The sequence below is a fragment of the Photinus pyralis genome, unplaced genomic scaffold (genome assembly GCF_008802855.1).
Source record: "Photinus pyralis isolate 1611_PpyrPB1 unplaced genomic scaffold, Ppyr1.3 Ppyr1.4_LG8, whole genome shotgun sequence".
In the NCBI taxonomy this organism is placed as follows: Eukaryota; Metazoa; Arthropoda; class Insecta; order Coleoptera; family Lampyridae; genus Photinus; species Photinus pyralis.
The window spans coordinates 20450215-20470052 of record NW_022170819.1 but is presented as its reverse complement, the minus strand read 5'-3'; the positions used below and the strand labels follow the sequence as shown (position 1 = coordinate 20470052).

Here is a 19838-nt window from a genome sequence, read left to right as displayed (position 1 = left end):
TGCCGAGTCTCTCTGGCTCCACTAAAAATACTAGTACACAATTGCATACCTTTGACTATAGGTAGACAATGAACGTTTGAAATTTATTTGATATCATGGCACATATAACAATTAGGTATTTTGTACGAGAGTACTTAAGTAAGTGTATTGGGAACTACAACTTCACAAATCAAAATAATCACAATTCGAGTATCAGTGCAGGCATTTAAAATAGATCCTAAGGAGATGACATTATGTTAAGGCCAGACTATACTCTCGATCCAGTCTAGATAAGCGGAAACCCTTGTATAAACCCCCGGATTTTTACCTCCGCACCCAATTCCGTACGAAGTTATACCGACTATCGTGTAAATGGTACTTGGCTCCTGTTGTACTTGAAGTGGACCACCCGAATCACCCTGTAAATTTGGCTAAGTCAGCAACACGCTTTTAAACACCACTGCAGAATACCTACAGAACAGGTATCTCTACCGTCATCTGACATTGCGCATATTTGAAAGTTTAAAATCGGTCTGCTTGAACGTGCTTCATAGTATTTGGTGCAAGTAGGTACTGGTACTGGTTCGAGTGTTGCCTTTTGAAGAATGGTACTGGGATCGCCTATGAATTAAGTTTCAGTTCACTTCAAGTACAAAGCAAAGGTAGTTTTACCGCTTTGACTTGTAAGTCCCCAACCCGTTACAACTAATCCAATGGGATCGTTCCCTTCTTGATAAAGACAAGCAGGATGAACGTATTTACTTTTCGTGATCGGCGTTTCCAGTTCCAGTAACGCGATGTCATGCCTTTTCTGTCGATGTTGATATTGGGGATTGACGTACTTTTTTTTAATATTTACGTCGAGAGCTTCAACTTTGTCACTGCCGGTAGTATCTATTACTCCCATACGAACCTTTGTCGGAGACTTGCTGTAGATAAAAGATAATTATTTGCCATATTTTCGTTAAAAAGCAAGCCCTACTTATCTGTTCTAACTAAACAATGCGCCGCTGTCAATACAAAATTGCTACTTATTAGAGAAGCGCCACATTCCCATTTGTACTCGACATCATCGTCGTACAAATATCCTAAAGCTGCCTACAACAACAAACTGGGGTCAAATGATACAATATAGTGTCATCAGATATTTCTAAACAGAAAAGATTTTTTAAGTTAACAAGTCGTTGGTACTCACCATGTGTGGAAATTCTCCCAAAGTGGCATTATCTCCTTTCAGTATTAGAAACGTTATGTCTGGAGGCAGGCCTTTAACATATTCTTTACATGCTATAATTTAAACAAGAGTTACTTTACATCACACTTGACCGTGAAGAGTAGAAACAGTCAAAAGTGTGATATATTGATTACATGCGTAAGTGAAATCAACAGAAAAAGGTTTTCGCCTTAAGGCGAGTAGGTTACTAGCGCATTTTTCATGAATTGATCAGTTCCTCATGGAATGTAATGTAACGGGTTATTTATGTGTACGAAGGAAAATAAGTTATGGCATAAATACCTATTCTTATAAATAAGAAACATGTAATTTTTACGATATGCTTGTCTTTAGTAGAAGCATCTGTGGTTCTTATTTCAAACAAGTATAAATTGTGCACAACTCGTGCAGATAAAGCGCATTTTTTTAAAACCGAAATAGCTTTTATCTTGACATCACCAATGGATATATTTCTTGCAGACGTCTCAATCGCCCTTTGTGAGTACCCTCTTCCGACAATCCGTTCTTGCAACCGAGCAGAGCTGGGCAGTATTCGATTTTGTAAATACTTTTTAGTATTCAAATCCTTTAAAGTATTCAAATACTTTGTAATTAAATACTTTTATGGAAGCAGAGTATTTGTTTTTGTAACTCAAATACTTTCACAAGTATTTAGTATTCGAATACTTCGCATAGTATTTCCTTTTTTTTTACCAAAAATCGACTACACTAAAATTTCTCGGGAAAACACTTTTTCTTATTAATTTTGGTGCGTAGAATCCAAAACAATTCGTACTTTTTCGATCAGACTTCTCAATCAAAAGTTATACTAGAAACCAATTTCGAAAGAAAATTCAAAGGGCTGTAACTTTTGAACTAGTAGCCCAATCTTGGAACTGTTTGAAATTATGGATTCTACAGGCCACATTCTATAAGAAAATTTTTTTTCCGGGTCGATCTGAGACAATTTTTTTTGGGGCCTCAAAAAAAGGCAGTGTATAACCTTCCTTTTTTACCAAAAATCGACTACACCAAAATTTCTCGGGAAAACACTTTTTCTAATTAATTTTGGTGCGTAGAATCCAAAACAATTCGTACTTTTTCGATCAGACTTCTCAATCAAAAGTTATATACGAGAAACCAATTTCGAAAGAAAATTCAAAGGGCTGTAACTTCAAGATTTAAAAAAGTAAGTACCTTACAGATGTACCATAACATATGTTCTCGAGTTAATTCACTCTTGAAGATTCCTGCCAGAAATGTAGTGATCGATTCGGTTTGGAGTTGGCCACAGTACCCAATTTGACAACAACCCCCAACGACGCGCTTTTTACAATTACCTTAGGATCGAGGGATTAATGTAAATAGTCCGTTTACATATTACGTATACAGGGTGAGCTTTCAGAATTAAGAAGCACTGAAACTATCATAGGGTTAGACTGGCACCAGGGAAGATGCTTCCAGTCTCTTCTTTTCGGAGCCCACTTCAAATGGTCCTCTTACATTTAATTACAATAATATAATCAAATCAAGTGAAAGTATGCAGTCGTACAGAACAGCATTTGCGTCCATAGAGATTTATTTTAATCTGGATAATTCGCAAATAGCCTTTTATAATCATAATATAAGTAACGTTCGCGATGGGGCGTGATTCAGGGACAGACATAATTAATCTAGACGTTGCAATGTTGCGTTTGGGATTAATTAAAATCCGTTCGGAACCGTTCAATTATTGTTCATTGAATTTAAGTTATCAAAACATGCGAACTGCTAACGTAATTTAGGTATATTAAATTTAAGTGGAGGGATTAGTTATCTCCTTTTGCTTGCTTTTCTTGTAATTATTTTTTTTTACTAATTTTGCACTGCATTAGGGCACTTGTAAAGATTAACTGCAGTTGACAGTGACGCCAGAAAAGAGACGCGACTTTGGTTCTGTGGAGCACAGAACATTTTACTGCAAGTGTTAGTATGGTCAAAAATGAGCTTTCTGATTCTGTAAAACGCAGAGCATTACATCCCCTAATACCAGTTCCGTGTTCCCGTGGACTTTCGGTCTCGAGTACTGTCATTTATTGCTCGTTCGTAAGTAAACCGAAAATTAAGGGTTCAGACAACGAAAAGAAGTGAGCGAACCCTCACTCCCAACTCCACACCGCCAGGGAAATATAAAATGGCTTGCCAGGCCAATACAATCTGGTCCCAAAAGATGAAGAGTTGTATATCGTTGCGGTCGGCACGGTCGTCGGGTTAATTAATCTATCGAGGTGGTGCAAGTAATATAGAAAATGTTCTCTCGAGCACTCGGAACCATTTGGTTACGTTCAGGCACTCAGGTGTTTGATGTCTGGCCCTAATACTGTGTGTTGCTACTGAGAAAACATCAGAGGTCACAAAACAAATAAATTCCAAGATCTAAAATGTTCATTATTCATCATTAGTTTCATATCAAGAGGAGATGAATAGAAACCGCAACACTTACCCAGAATTTTCTATTCTTTATATGTTAGCCACTTGACCTTCTCATTCGTGAAATCGCGACTTATAAGCTACTTAGATCACTGCAAAGTACTTGGAATTGAAGTAATTAATAATACCTACATTTTTTAGATTGTAGTTGTAGTTGTAGTTTGTACCAATGCTTGGGTTTCCCGGTGCTTTAAAAAGAGACGATATTCATAAACTTATAGAAAGCGACTAGAGGAACAAAACGAAGAAGAAACAGGAAAGAACATAGGAGTGGAAAAATATGAGGCAATAACACGGAAACAGGTAGGACAGAGAGTGTACAAAGGCGAAAAACAGAACAATGATGGAAAAAAAAGAAAGGGAGAGATTATAGGAGACGGAGTTGAAAAAACAGAACAAAAAGAACAAAAGAAAATGTAAGGAAAAAAGATGAAGAAACAGAAACGTCACTAAAAAGAAATCCGGTAAGAGAGGAGGACTTTTGGAAGATGATAAACAGAGAAAAAGGGAAAAATATAATAAGTGGCCGAGAAATACAAATGGAGGACTGTAAACAGCACAAAGGTACTACAAGGAAAGTAAGAGTAAAAGGGGGCGATAGAGGAGGTAGGAAGAAATGAGGTGGAAGGGAACGAGATATCAAGAAAAGAGATTAAACAGAAAGTAAAATGGAGACTGAAGAAAGGGAAAACGGCAGGGAAGGATGAAATAAGGAATAAGGTATGGATTTTCACAACAGATAGCATCAAGGAGAAGCTGAGGAAACGAAAACGAATAAACAAGATATGCAAAGAAGGATGACTACCGAAAGAATGGAAGAAAAGGGCAGTAGTGCCGATTCACAAAAGAAGTGACAAAGACAATGACGTACAGAATATAGGTACCTACTCGATGGTGTTGAATCCAAGATTAGAAAGAGATGTAGGAGAGAGGAGGATGAGATGAGAGATGGGGTAACACAAATAGGATTCAGTAGAGGGAGAGAAACGATCGATTGTATATACGTAAGCGGAACTTCGTTAAATATGAAAACATCACGTTTTATTACGGCTCGCTAACGCAGCTTTATTATACCTGTTACTGTTCAATGAACGCCCATTGTAAATTGTTGTAGGTACAGTGTTTAATTTAGGGGTGTAATACCCCTCATCCTTTACATCGTTAATAAGTTAATTTTACATATATTATGTACTACACATGACGGGCGGAAAAGTGATAGCGTTTTTCATGGATTTGACATAGATACTAGAAAAGGAAAAAGTATGGCAAACATGGAGAATGGGAAAATAATAGATAATAATTTAATAACAGAATCAAGTAGTTATATGGAGAGACAAAAAGTAGGCTGGAGGGATAGGAGACTGAGACAAGGATGTCCACTTAGCCCAACCTTATTGAACGCTAACATGGAGAAAATATGAAAACCGGGACAAAGTGGAAGAATCGTAATTGGGAAGAAAGCAGAAATATGGTCCCTGGCATATGCTGACGCGTAGTGCCTAATATCGACAACAGAGGAAAAACATATTAAGGAAATGATGGGAACGATGGAGACATAATGGGAAAAAAATTGAAAAATCGAAGATGATGAGATTTGGAATGGAGGAGAAAGGAAAAGGAAAGTGGAGGGAGGGAAAGAGTAGAGAAAGTAAGAGAATTTAAATATTTACGATACCAAATGCAACGAAATAATGGAGCAAATCCACAAATAAGTGAATAAAGAAAAAATTAACAAAGTCCTGGTGTGAGATCGAGTTTTGTAGGGGGCTACCATATTACCACTTCCTACTTCCGGTTCACTCGTAATTCGCATTTGAAGTTTTGACCCCACCATCAGTAAGATTTGTCGGTACCCACTTTCGAGCTTTTGGGGCACCTCTCATAGCTCGAGGAATGAGAAAGAGAGACCGAAGTCGACAACCCCTCGAAGACGCGCGCTTTGCAAAAGACAGTTAATTTCGCCTCTAGGAAAAAGAACAAAATTCCGTCACGCAAGGGTTGCGCGCGTTCACAGATCTTTCCGACGACACTAATTTGAAAACAATCGGACCAAAACTGTAAAAGAAGAGGAAAAATCTGAAAAATCGCAACGTTAGTATAACATGCTCCGTGCTGGCGTCCGGATGTCCTCAATCCCACATCATGTAGCTCCGCCCTAACGTTATTAATTACATTACCCCGGTAGCTACAAGTACAGTGTCTCCTATTTTAGTTGAGACCCCAGTAGGTATATCTCAGCTGTTTTTAAACTTGTTATTTCTTAAGATCGCTTTTTTTTATTTTGCTATGGTCGTTCTGTGAACGGGTTGTGTACGAAAAGGCTTTATGTCCCCTTAACTTTTTATCATAGGATTTTGTACTCGTATTTTTTTGTGTGATATGTGAGAAATGGTAATTGTAAGCTGGTTAGGTAGGACTCTGTTTGGGTGGTATTTTGTAAATGGTGTTTTGCGCACACACCATTAATGAGACGCACGTCCAACGTGGGCCATTGCATTTATTTTTTATGTGCCCAGTGCCCGCAAAAAGGAAAGAAAATTGAGAATTCACCAGAACGGAGGAGGTCTCTAAAGACCCGCAGACTATGTGGATAGAGGAAACTGTTGACCATCTGATATGGGAACGTAAAAAAGTAGAAAGAACAAGGGAAAGCAGGAAAGAAAAGGTAAAAACGAGAAAACACTATGAAGGAATCAGAAAAAAGGGAAGAAACGGTATGATATACATGTGGCGAAAAAGAAAAAAAGAAGAAAAAACTCAACGGTCCAATAATAGCACATCATCAATGAAAAGTGTCCGTAAGGACAAAATGCTGCAATATAACATGTATACATCCTGTGGAATAATTATATACAGTGTGTCCCAGATCGCGTGGGATTGCATGGGTAACTTTGTTATTATTAAAGATAGAGAATTGGTTAAATGGGCAATGGTTTTGCAGTTTTAGATGCTTATTTAAAATTTCCTTATGGAAATTCAAAATGTCGCATAGGTTCGACGTAAATTAAAAAAAACTAAAATTAGTCATTTCCTTGAATGTCTTATATTATCGAAAGTATAAGAGATATAAAAAAAAGTTTTATATAAAAGAGGCTGTCTTTGATACGCTTAATTTAGAATTGATGTCAAAAAAATTCAAGATGGCTACTTTTGAGGAACATTTACCAACTTCCTAAAGTTAAATGGGCGCCATATTGGATGCATGCAATCCCACGCGATCTGGGACACACTGTATATCCTATTGGATTGGATGTTATTTAGTTTTTTTTAAGTTGGAGTACGGGGCTTTGGAGTTTGTTAGGGGGTGAGTTCTCTCTGTCATTGTAATTCCCCTTTTTACACTAGAAACAGTTTTGAGGATTTGTCAATATCATCTCTGTTATACCTATGTAAGATATAGCATATTGTAAGTTTTGAAATGGCCACTCTGTATAATATTATTTTTATAAGTTTGTATTGTGCTTAATAAGCTTTTCCTGTAACCACAGGTTCTTTTGTTTTACGGTATCTAGATCTTCACAGTTGATTTTAGATATTACTTTTACCTTATTATTAGTCCCGGTCTCGTGCTCCACGTAACACGTGGAACACTGGTAGCTAGGGCACTACTGTCCCCACCACCATTTCTGTTTTGCCAAGACAAGGGAATAGAAGGTAATGTGAGGTCAACAGAACCGTGAGGGTTTGTAACAAATGCGAATTAGGTACCATTTTATCTTTTGTCATTCTTGGATATTATTGTCAGTTTCACTATTGTATAGAAAGAGTGTCACCTAATAGCTGCCAAAACAATTATACAAAAAACGTCTATTATGAGGAATTTATATGGATGCGAAATGACGTGGGTGATGATATTCATTAACAAAGAAACAATTACCATGATCACTCTTCCGTGTAACGATTTGAGTTCGAGAATCCGTTTCCTCTTCGGGACAACACACGACTTCGGTTATACCTTCAAATCCGCACCTTTCCAAGCCATGATGTTGTTTGTTTCGTATTGCGGCCGCGGCTACGGGGCATTCGGTAACCATTTTGCACGTTCCTTTTGTGCTACCTTCTCCACATTTGCCCTCATCTAAAAAATCAGCAATAAATCCATCGGCATAAAAAATAAGAAGATATAAAACGATCATGGAGAAATGGTAGCGAATGAAAATGAACGATTATTTCTGTATCTAAAAATGCAAACCTTAGTATTTTCATGTCCAAGCAAAGAACAGTTAGGTTTTTTGGGCAAGGGCTCGACAAATACCTACATTTTTATTCTGAACGTTATTTGTACAGTGTGAGCAACAATGATTGAAGCGTGCGTCATCACCGCTTGTTCCTATTAATATCAAAACTACCTTCTTTGTATGGAGTTGTATACGAAAATGACGTTCTGCGCTGTCACAGTGACGTGCGTCTATTCGTATTTCGTATCTTGTATCAAATCAGCATATGCTATGAGCGGCACATTGCCAATTTAGCTGAAGCGGCACGCTTCAATCTTTGTTGCTCACTCTGTATAATTTAAAAATATACAACAATAAATATAGTATGAGTAAATACAAATAAATAGTCTCATGTTTTTAAAACTTTATTGCTTAATAGTCAGAAGGTTTTGGGATAGAAGAAAATTTGAAACAGGATAAATAGGCGCAACTTCCAGAACAATATAAAAGTATAGTCGCGAATTTGAACAGTGCAGACAACGCGATTATTCCAGAATCCAGGTCGATCGTTTTAGCGTCTAAAACATACATATAAGTAATATCACAGATTTATCAATCATAAAGGCCATTATTTTATGTGTTCCATGTAGTGCTAGTAAAAAATAGTGACCACGCTGGCATTTTCCCAAAAACTCTTTATTTTGCAAAAACGGACACTGTACAAATAGGTGTAGGTACCCAACAATAAGTAATAAACACGAACACGTAAAGTAGATGTGTAAAAGTAATACCCCAAACAATTTTATATGAAGTTCCATTGCAGTTTCCCATAAACCATGTCAATGAATCATGGTACAGGGTCACTTACTCAAATTATTATTATTGCAAATTTGCATACACATACCAGAAAAAATAAATAAAGACTTGCAATTAATGTAATTATTGCTAACCGGGGAACTTCTAAAAAAGGTATGCCCACTTTGTTGATGGTAGGTTTCTACAATCCTAGAAAACGTTGCACGGTTTTTTGGCTTGGGACAAGTACGCACGAGGTAATCTGGTAGGTAAGTAGTTATCCAATCGACATTCTAAAAATAATGACATTTTCGAATTTCGTGTAGGTATACGTGCACAAGCCTTACGAAGTGGTGTGGGAAATGATAATAATGGACATAAAATGTGACCCTTACTCGTAAATAGAACGTCGTTATCTGTGTAACCAAATTCACTTTGCGTAGAACTAATAGTCATAATCATTAGAAAACCAAAGCCAAAAGCGATACATATCGTTTGACACATTTCCACTAAACTAATAACACACTAATATGTAAAAGAAACAAAAAGGAAATCACATATTTAAACTGGGAAATACACATACGCTACAACGGTACATCATGTATAAGTAACTTTATATAAACTGACATCATCGTGATCGCTTGCCTATCATATATTAAGCCAAAACCTGAATACTCTTGTTTATCCAATACAACAAAATAAATGAGCATGACGTCAGTCGTGTTACACCAACATTATAGGGATTTCCCTTAAAGTTAATTTCGTGTATTCTAATTATTTAACTTGTAATCAATCCGTAGGAGTTTTGGATACCTAAGTAAGTACCTATACTAATTAAACCGACCGCGAATTTACAGTTAATTCCAATACACTCATCACAAGCAATTTAGCCTTTAGGCATAAGTTGAATGGATGATTCACACATAATTTATACCCAAACTTCTTACCATACACCTCGAGATTCTTCTGGTAATTCTGCTGGAACATGAGTCAATCAATCTGATCATTCACCTTGAGATCTTGCGGTTCATCCAAAAAATGAATTTTGTTAAAAAATGTAATATTTAATATACCTACCCCTTTAGATACGCAATTTATCGCGGAAGAACAAGTAGGTATAAATTATGCACATACCATGTGTGGAGAAAGAGCCGAGAAATTTAAGCACCACTAGTACCAAATCCAGTGAGCAAACATCAGGTTAATTGGGTTGTTAACACTATCGTAAACGTGATACAAACAAAGTGGCGCGTAACATGGTGCCCCAGGGTTTGTGTTCGAATAGTACTATGAGACCCCCCTCCTTTCGACCACAAAGTTCCTGTCCGTCAAGGATATTGTGGTTTCTTGTTTCCCCAAAGAAATTAGTAAATAAATGGAGATTCTGTTGCTGCTTGAATGGGGGGGGGGGGGGCTAATTTTCTAAGGCTTTCCAATGCTGATATTTTGCCCATGACACGGAGCGGGGTACAAATAAGTATTTTCATTTTTCAAATATGCGCTAAAAACAAATTGTTTAAAGGATTTTTTCGTAAGTTGCCCTAGCAAATGCGTCATTGTTTATTGATAATCAAGAGAAAGTATCTGAACCCACAGATCTACACCCTCCGGGTCTGTAGTCCAGAGATCACTGGAAAGTAGGGTAGTTACGCATCATCCGCAAACAAGTGAAGATTTTTATTTTTCTAATTTAAGATACAACTTAATACCGAACGATCCTCGAGATTATTCTTACAACTATACGTTGAAAAACAATAGCGACCTTTATCCTTAAGAACATGTGTAGGTACCAATTTTCAAAACGATCGCACGTATCGTGCACACCGACCGACAGACAGACACAAAAATTAGAAACGATCTCGACGATCATTAATAAATGAAGTACATTTTTGCTCTATTAGTAACTTGGGATCAAGCAGTTCTAAACGTCTTTTATTTACTAAAGCATTACTAAAAGACATACCAAGGTAAAACTACCTGGTCCCTAAGACGTGTTCTGAATTCAACACCAAAAGGTCGTAGCGACTTAGACACAAATAAGCCGCATGAGGATGCCAAACGAGTAGTTAGCAGCATAAACTCCTACGTACCGCTGTTATAACCCAAAATGAGACTTCAAGCTTTACTGTAGAAGGTACTTCGCCGCCTGAATTAATCTAGAAACCAGATTTATTTGAAAAAACGTTACCAAAACTACATGACTGGGTCTGAGTATGGATAAAGAAACTATAAAAAGATATACTATAGGCGAAAAAGCAGAAGAAATTTTGCTACAGCTAAAATGAGGTAATAAAGTTTCAAATGAGATGGAAATTAATGTTTAGAGGGCAATTGCGGTGTTAGTTATAGGTTTTTGACATAGAATCTGTCATAGAAATAAAAGCATTTGGTTCGAACTTTGGAAACCGCGCAATCGAGGTTTGCTATATATGCGCAGGGTTGTACCCAGCAAACGGCACAACAGGGCCATACCTTGCCTGGTAAATTGTCTGTCCTTCCTGGCGATTTTACGAAAAATATCCATACTATTTTAGAAATTATTGCAACAATCGAAAATATAGGAGGAAGAGGAGCATGAAACTGCTAGTGAAATATACCAAACATGAAACAAGTACATATAAATAGCATAAAACGCCATTTTTTTTAAACCGAAATAGCGATTATACGGTAAAAGCATTCTATATTTATCGATGTTCACCTTCTTGGTAAGTAATTAATGGGGAGCGAGCTCATTACACGTATAAACATATAAAGGCCGCCTGACACACATTCAAAGTCTACCCTATATAATGCAAGAAGAATCAAGCCGAGAATCCTTTTTCAAGATATTCATATGCCCGTTTTTACATCGCGGCAGTATAGATATGTTGCGTGTAGACGTTTCAATCGCGTTTTGAGAGTAGCTTCCTCCGACACTCCTTTCTGCAGATACTTGCTCTTAAAGTTTTGACCATCAATTATATTTTTTCCCAACGTCCCAATCGCCCTTTGTGAGTATGCTCTCCCCAGTGCATGAAAATGCTATCGTAGTTCTAAGAACAAGAAAACTGAATTGTTCATTTCCGGAGGAGTATGTTCTGATACGAGAGAAAATGTAGCTCTGAGGGGTATGGAATAACCCCCCAGCCATTCCCTCTAGTGCACGAAAATCTTGTGGTAGTTGTAGGAAAAGGAAAACTGAATTTTTCATTTCCAGGGGAGTATGTCAACAATATGGATACAAAACAAAAACATAATTTTCCTTTACAGGGCTCCTCGTCAGGGGGGACCAATGAACCAGGGCCACAACAGGGGTCCTGTGTAGGGGCAGGCTCCTCGAGAGAGGGGACAGCCCCAAAGCAGGGCTCCACCCAAGGACCTGGACCAGCTCCGTCCCGTAAGAAGAACAGGACGGGGGCGCAAAAGGCGTTGGCCAGGAAGCGGCGGCTCGAGGGTAAAACCCCGGGTCAGGTGCTAAAATCGAAGGTTGCGGCTGGGTCGGTGGCTCAGGAAGGCGAACCGACGTCTGGGACCAAGCGTCTCAGATCGGAGGGTAGCACTCCAGGGTCTGGCTCGGTGCAACCTCAAAAGAAGTCCAAAGGTCCTGGGGCACCCACGGGTGCACCGCGGACCTATGGGCAAGTCGCTGCGGCGGGCCTCAAGGTGGCTATCCTACCGGTGTCGTACCCGGAGGTGGACCTCACTGAGGCTCAGTCGAGGTGCATTATGGCTGCACTAAATGTGGCTGTAGACGACTTGGAGGTCGGGCCTTTTCCGAGGCTGGCCGGGTTCCGCTGGAACTCGCATGGGGTCGTTGTGGCTGAGTGCGAGGACCAGTGGACTCTGGACTGGCTGGAGAGGACCGTCTCTCTAATCAAGCCTTGGGAAGGTGCGTCTCTGAAAGTACAGAGGCACGTCCCAAAGGTGGTAAAGGTGATGGCAGTGTTGCACGGGCTCCCGGATGACACGGCCATCATTTTAAAGCGCCTCCATAGGCAAAATCCTGGGCTCAGGACGAACTTATGGAGGACGTTCTTTCGCAGGGAGGAGCCTGGTAGGGTGCTTCTCGCATTTGGTGTGGATGAGGCATCCTACAGGGCACTCCAGCGGCAGAACCTTAAGGCGCACGCGGGGGTCTCCCACGTCACTTTCGTGACGAAGGCGAGTGCTCCGGCTGCGCAAGCAAAGGGAGAGGGCTCCGCCGGAGCAGCGGGACCCAGTTCCGCTGCAATGGAGGGGGTCCAACCCTTAGGTGGAGACCTCGAGGCGTTGGAATTAGAATTGGCGCCCTCGCAGGTCGAACAAGATGTCGACGAGCTGTTGGCTCGTGTGGCGGTCCTTGGCTCCGAGATGGGGTCAGAGCCGTCGGCATCTTTAGAGGAGGGGGGAGCCTAAGTACATCGGTGATGGACAAGGTAACCTTCTTACAGAGCAATTTGCAACACAGTAAGGGGGCGACCTGCTTAATAGGCCGCCAACTTTCTGTAAGGCAGACAGGCGTTTGCCTCATACAAGAACCTTGGGTTTACAAGGGACGAGTAAGAGGCTTAAGTCAGGTTGAGGGCTCACTTTATTATAAGAGGGACAGTCAACTGAGTACCAGGACTTGCATATATGTCGACAGACGCATCGAGTCTTATTTAATGGCTGATTTCTGTTTTAGGGATCTTGTGGCTCTAAGACTTCAGCTGAAAGATGGAAAGGGACGGAGCAGGCAATTAGTAGTCTGCTCAGCGTATCTACCATATGACTCGGAAGAAGCTCCACCTCCCAGGGAGCTAGCTGAGTTGATAGAGCACTGTCGGAGTGAAAGGCTCCCTCTTGTGGTTGGCTGTGATGCAAATGCACATCACGTTGTGTGGGGCAGCACGGACACGAACTCGAGGGGCGAACACGTTCTGGAGTACTTGCAGACAACTGATTTGAATGTTTTAAATCAGGGAGCAACCCCCACCTTCGTTACGTCGCGGAGGCAGGAGGTCATTGATCTAACGTTGGGCTCTTTCTCTATAGCTCACATGATCTCAAACTGGAGAGTGTCTGATGAACCGTCTCTTTCGGATCACAGGCACATTCTTTTCCAACTAAACCTGTCATTCAATGGTGGGCCCTGTAGGTTTCGGAATCCCCGAACCACCAACTGGGACTGCTATGTTGAAAAACTGACAGAACGGTTGGATAAACCACCGTTGCTCTGCCGGAAAGCAGGGCAGGTGGAAGAGGCGGCGGCAATGATAAGCGACGCTATAACGGCGTCGTTTGAAGACAGCTGCAAGCTGCGAACTGTTCGGGGAATGAAGAGAACACCTTGGTGGAACTCGGACCTTGAAAAAGTTCGTAAAGAGGTTCGAAGGCTCTTTAACAGGGCCATGCGTTACCTGCGGACTGGGAGGATCACAAACTCGCACAGCGCAGGTATAAAGACCACATTCGACGGTCTAAACGGGGATCGTGGAGGACTTTCTGTGGCAACATGGAAGGGCTTCCCGAAGTTCAAAAACTTCGTAAGATCCTTTTGAAAGATCCAGGGCAAAAAGTGGGGACGCTGAGGCTTCCATGCGGCAGATTTACATCTAACGCGGGTGAGGCCCTCACATGTCTCCTGGAAACACACTTTCCAGGCTCTGGAGACTATGTAACTTCGGAACCGCCAGAAGGTGCTACCCGGGTCGGTGCAAGGCCGATCGACTGGAGAGTAGCTGCCGGGGTTGTTACCAAGGGATCCCTGAGATGGGCTATCAATACGTTTAGCCCATTTAAGAGCGCAGGACCTGATGGGATATTTCCGGCTCTTTTGCAAAAGGGCCTGGAACCATTACTTCTGCACTTGTTGCACCTCTTTAGGGCCTCTGTGGCTTTGGGGTACATCCCCATAAGCTGGAGAAGGGTCAGAGTTGTGTATTTACCTAAGCCGGGTCGTACTAAGTACGACACAGCAAAGGATTATAGGCCCATCAGTCTATCATCGTTTCTTTTAAAAGCGGTAGAAAAGCTGGTGGATGCATACATAAGAAACGGGGCGCTGGTCCTTAGACCACTACACCCGTTTCAACACGCTTACAGAGCTGGCATGTCCACGGAGACGGCTCTTCACAGTCTCGTGTGTAGACTGGAGAGGGGAATGTCTGCTGGAGGGGTAGCTCTGGGAGCCTTTTTGGACATCGAAGGTGCGTTTAACAACACCACGTTCGATTCCATTAGTGAGGCTGCTGAAAGCTTTGGCATTGACGGGTCAATCGTAAGATGGATCCGGGCCATGCTTGGAGGCAGGGTCATCATAACCTCGATCGGAACTACGGAGATGAGCTCATCGGTCACTAGGGGATGTCCGCAGGGTGGAGTACTGTCTCCACTACTGTGGTGCCTGGTGATAGACGGGCTCCTTCGTACACTAAACGAGGATGGAGCGTATACACAGGGATACACAGACGACCTCGCAATTGTCATTGTGGGGAAGTTTCCGAGCACCGTAAAAGAGCTCATGCAGAGGGCTCTTGGACAGGTGGATAGATGGTGCAGTAGCCACGGTCTCTCTGTCAACCCGGAAAAGACCGAAATTGTTCCATTTACGAGGAGACGGAATGTGGACCTTGACGGTCTCATCCTTCGAGGACGCCAATTGTGTCTGACCAGGTCAGTTAAATATTTGGGGGTCACTATAGACTCCCGTCTGTCCTGGAAAGGGCACATTGAGCGAATTAGCAAGAAGGCCACTGCATGTCTATGGGCATGCAGGAGAGCTTTCGGCTGCACATGGGGATTAAATCCTCGACTAGTATATTGGCTTTACACTTCGGTGATAAGGCCGATAATATTGTACGGCGCACTTGTATGGTGGCCTGCAACGCGCAGGGTAACATACAAGAAGCAGCTGAGTAAGGTACAGCGACTCGCTTGTTTGGGAATCACTGGAGCCATGAAAACCACGCCAACGTTGGCTGTGGAGGCTCTTCTGGGACTTGAACCTCTACACTTATCGGTAGAGGCCGAGGCCCGGAGGGCTTCCATAAGACTAAATGATTGGGGTGAGTGGAAGGATAGAGGCAGTCTCGGACACGGGCGGATCTGGGAGGAAACTCTTAGGTCCGACCCCTTCCTCGCAAGAAGGGACGTGATTCGAGCTACCCTACTTGAACCGAAGAGGTATAAAGTCATTCTCCCGAACAGGGAGCAGTGGCTGAACCCAGATCGTCCGTTCCTCAAACCTGAGGGGCTCGTGTGGTTTACCGATGGGTCCCTAACGGAAAAGGGAACGGGCATGGGTATACACGGTGACCGGCCGAGAGTAGGCATCAGCCTCTCCCTTGGCCAGCACAGTACTGTGTTTCAGGCAGAGGTGCTAGCCATCACGACCTGTGCGCAAGAAAACCTCCGTAGAGGTTATCGTAACCAGCATATATACATATGTAGTGATAGTCAGGCGGCGTTAAAGGCTCTGTCAGCTGACAGGGTCCGCTCGAATACGATGCTTGACTGTAGGCGAACCCTAGATAGATTAGGTGAGTCTAATAGGGTAAGCTTGATATGGGTGCCGGGGCACTCTGGAATAGGGGGCAACGAAAGGGCGGACGAGTTGGCTCGCGAAGGCAGTAGTGGGGTCCTTGTCGGGCCTGAGCCCACCCTTGGAATTGCTCCCTCAGTTGTCAGGGTCAGGATTAAGAACTGGGCGACCAGTCAATTCCAGGCTCAATGGCAACAGGCAGCTGGACTCAGACAGTCCAAGACCTTTTTAACAGGGCCTCTTGGCAAATCTGAGTCTTCTAAGCTTCTAAACCTAAACAGAAGTCAGATTAGGAAGATCGTCGGTGTCTTCACGGGACACTGGATGGTCAACTATCACCTGCACAATATTGGGCTTGTGGAAGACCCTGCGTGCAGGTTTTGTGGTGAGGTAGAGGAAACTACCGAGCATGTAGTCTGTTACTGTGACGCTCTGATCAGGGACAGACATAAACTCCTCGGTGACAGTTACTTGGAACCGAGGGAGGTGAGGAAACTAAGGCTAAATAGGGTCTTATCCTTCATTGAAGGGAACGGGCTCTAAGCTTTGGTTGTTTAGAGAGGGGGTTAGCACAATGGGCCGTTGATGAGCCTAAGTGCTGCCTGTAAAGGCTCCCCTGATAGAATAGAATAGAATAGAAATGCTCTCCCCAACACCCGATTTTGATAAGGGGTCGAGGAGCAGGACTGGGATTGGTATAGACCTTTAATTAGAATACCATGAAAGATAAAACCAACGTCTAACTCCCTCCCTCTCCCTGCGGAGGAAAGTTATAAGATAATTTATTTAGAAACTCATTCCTTTTGATGAAAAATAGTTTGCCCTTTCACAGATTTTCTCCTTCATCGAGATAAAGGCAAAGTTAGTGCTGCGCATGGCTTATTGTGACCTCTGTACCGGCATGTATGTTAAAACGTTTGACCCAAACCACGAACTGTGTGAAAACTTTCATTTTTAGATGTTTTATGGACGAGCAACTGAGAACATTTTTGTCGGCATAAATTTCGGAACTAGGCCGAATCAGTTATTAGATACTACCATAATGTAATAATTCATGTTGTATGATGGTTTAGGTCAGTGCAATAGTGAAACACTGAAACTGTTGTTAATGTATAAGATAATATGTTGCAATTTACTGATAATAAAGCATGATAAACACAAATCACATACACAAAACATGATAGCAATTGCAAGACAAAGACCTGGTTGGAGTAGGTGCAAAGCAGATAACAAAAAATTGAAAAAAATGCCTTAAAGCGAGTAACTTTCTCGCATTTTCCATGAATTGATCAGTACGTCCCGAAAGGTCATGAAAATCACGGACCATTTACGTGTGCAAAGGAACACAAGTTTAAGGCACTGGTTCCCAAAATTTTTTGGTGGCGGAATCCTTTTAAAAACTAAATTTTTAACGGAATCCTAAACAAATGAATAAAGACTCTCTTCAAAACTGTACTTAAAGCCTCGGACGGACGGATGAGCGGAGAAAACAGCGCCTTCCAGCATGAGTTGTAAATGCGCTAAAAAGGTCACTCATCTTTGGGGCAATAAAACCCTTTTGTTAAAAGCAGCATAGAAAATTACATGGGCAAATTCAACGTTAACAGCAAAATATGTGGAAATTAGTGAATGGCAACCCATCTATCCCACATAGATTCTAAAAAGAAGAGTTTTGAGTAGAATTCCACCCCTGCAACAGGTGACTTGCCCATCGTCCGGGGTATCCGACGTTGATGGTCTGTGTCCGAGCCTACAGTTGAGATTCGAGATCAGTCCCGGCATTAGGTGTCGTAACTAATGTGGTTACAGTTATTTACCACCCCGTCACCGTCTCATTCAAGGTGAAAAGTGGTAGTTTACTTACAACAAATCCATTCGACAACATTCACATATTTAAAAGAATGGCGAAAACCATAAATTTAGTTTGGGTTAAGACCATGTAATAAAAACAAAAACTGAGTAACACCAATTTACACTACACATGAAAAACAATTGAAAACAATAAAGGTTGACCGTATTTCTAATACACGTAATGCATTGGGGTTCAATCATAACAATTTCAAAAACAAAGATTTAATATTTAATAAAATATAAAATGTTGCATACAAAACGCAGTCAAATTATAAAGAAATGTAACCTGCATTAAATTACAACTATTACGGAATGATGCTTTCTCAATCGCCATTAAAAACAAAACGCGGTTACTTAGCAAGCGTTCTTATTCGCAACCCTGCAGACTGCTTTTTCCTTCTTCTAAAAAAATCGCGCGGTTGTCAGATCTCGAAAATGTGTGCATCAGCGTAAGTGTATATTATGCAGGAATGCAGATTAGACATCACTAATGGATATATTTCTTCCAAACGTACCAATCGCCCTTTGTGGCTACCCTCGTCCGACACTTCGCTCTAGAGATATTAGAACGAAGTTGGATCCATCGTTCCTCGATCCTAATATATTTTTCATTTGCCTATTATATGCCATTATTATATCTGTCATATGAGATATATAAAGCAGTCCATGGTGTCCTAAGACTTAATGGACTGTCATCTAATTATGCCCTTAGACTGTCAAATATATTGATAGAGTTATAATGTAAATCTACTAAAAAAGATACTACTTTAAAAAAAACCATTCATATTCGGGCAGCCAATAGACTACGTCGCTGAAAAACAATAGCGCCTTTCTTATATTCTTAAGACGGTGTTTACTAATTTTCAAAGCGATCAGGCGTTTCTAAACGGTTATTGGTATTGTGCGCATACACAGACAGACAAACAGACAGATATGCAGACAGCAATACACAATTATAAACGATCCTGAGGATCGTTACTAATTTAGTAGAGTGCATTCTTTCGACCCCAATATTCCCTCCCAACTTGCGCCCTGGCTCAGACGACTTCCTAACAATATAATTTGTTTACAAAAAAATGTTTAATTCTTAATTTATATGTTGCATTTCTTTTTTTTAGAAAAAAATTGTTCAAATAATATATAAATTGTTTAAACAATGAAAATCTAACTTGGGTACAAATTAGTCTTTAATTCATAGTTTTTGATGCGACTAATAAAATTTCAATTGGAAAACGTGGGGGTGCCAACTTGATGTCTAGTAACCCCCCCCCCCCTCCCCACTTTAGAATTGGTTTTCCGCCGGAACTAAGCGGGTACGAATTCTAATTTTGTGGGTACGAATTAGTCTTTAATTAGTCCTAAATTATAGGTATATTTTTACTTGATTTGGGCAAAGTGGGGGTGCTAACTTTATCGACCTAATTAACCTTGTAGTAAACTATACGACTTGGCATGCGACACTACACTGAAAGAAGTATTTATTACTGTTTACAAAAACTAATTGCATTAATAAAATATCTGACTGAAACAGGCCAAAATGTTATTACTTAAGGTACATCCCTAGTTTCAGTAAACTGTGACGTTCCATGAGTTCTGGATAGTCTCTAAGGGTCTTTACAAGTCCTTGTGAAAGCTAGATACGACTCGAGATACCTCTAGACTATGGGCTGTCAATATCCGAAGAGTTTTATATGATCTAAGAGTTTTAGATACAGGGCTGCTATTAAAAAAAAACCAAAGCTCTCACGCTCAAACCGTTTGATATACCTATAGACATGAAAATTAGAACACTTACATTTCAAACTATTTCACATATTTTGAGTGTACAAAATAGTATATTGAAAGACAAGTGTTACAATGCGACCTATTGTAATACGACTATCTTGTGGCACGA

The 19838-nt window shown here is 41.0% G+C and overlaps 1 protein-coding gene and 1 long non-coding RNA gene across 2 annotated transcripts; both read right to left on the bottom strand.

Annotated features, from left to right (window-relative positions):
• Nucleotides 1-56: 56 nt before the first annotated feature.
• On the bottom strand, nt 57-9765 carry LOC116178561 (serine protease snake-like). The gene is made up of 8 exons (XM_031498099.1): nt 9748-9765; nt 9561-9588; nt 7539-7739; nt 1175-1266; nt 962-1077; nt 652-908; nt 455-600; nt 57-398 (listed from the first exon to the last, which is right to left on the bottom strand). The coding sequence occupies exons 1-8, from the start codon at nt 9748-9750 to the stop codon at nt 237-239; spliced, it is 1005 nt and encodes a 334-aa protein (XP_031353959.1). The 5' UTR covers nt 9751-9765; the 3' UTR covers nt 57-236.
• LOC116178562 lies at nt 8228-9554 on the bottom strand. The gene is made up of 2 exons (XR_004146863.1): nt 8961-9554; nt 8228-8906 (listed from the first exon to the last, which is right to left on the bottom strand). It is a non-coding gene; the product is annotated as an uncharacterized LOC116178562 (long non-coding RNA).
• Nucleotides 9766-19838: the final 10073 nt, after the last annotated feature.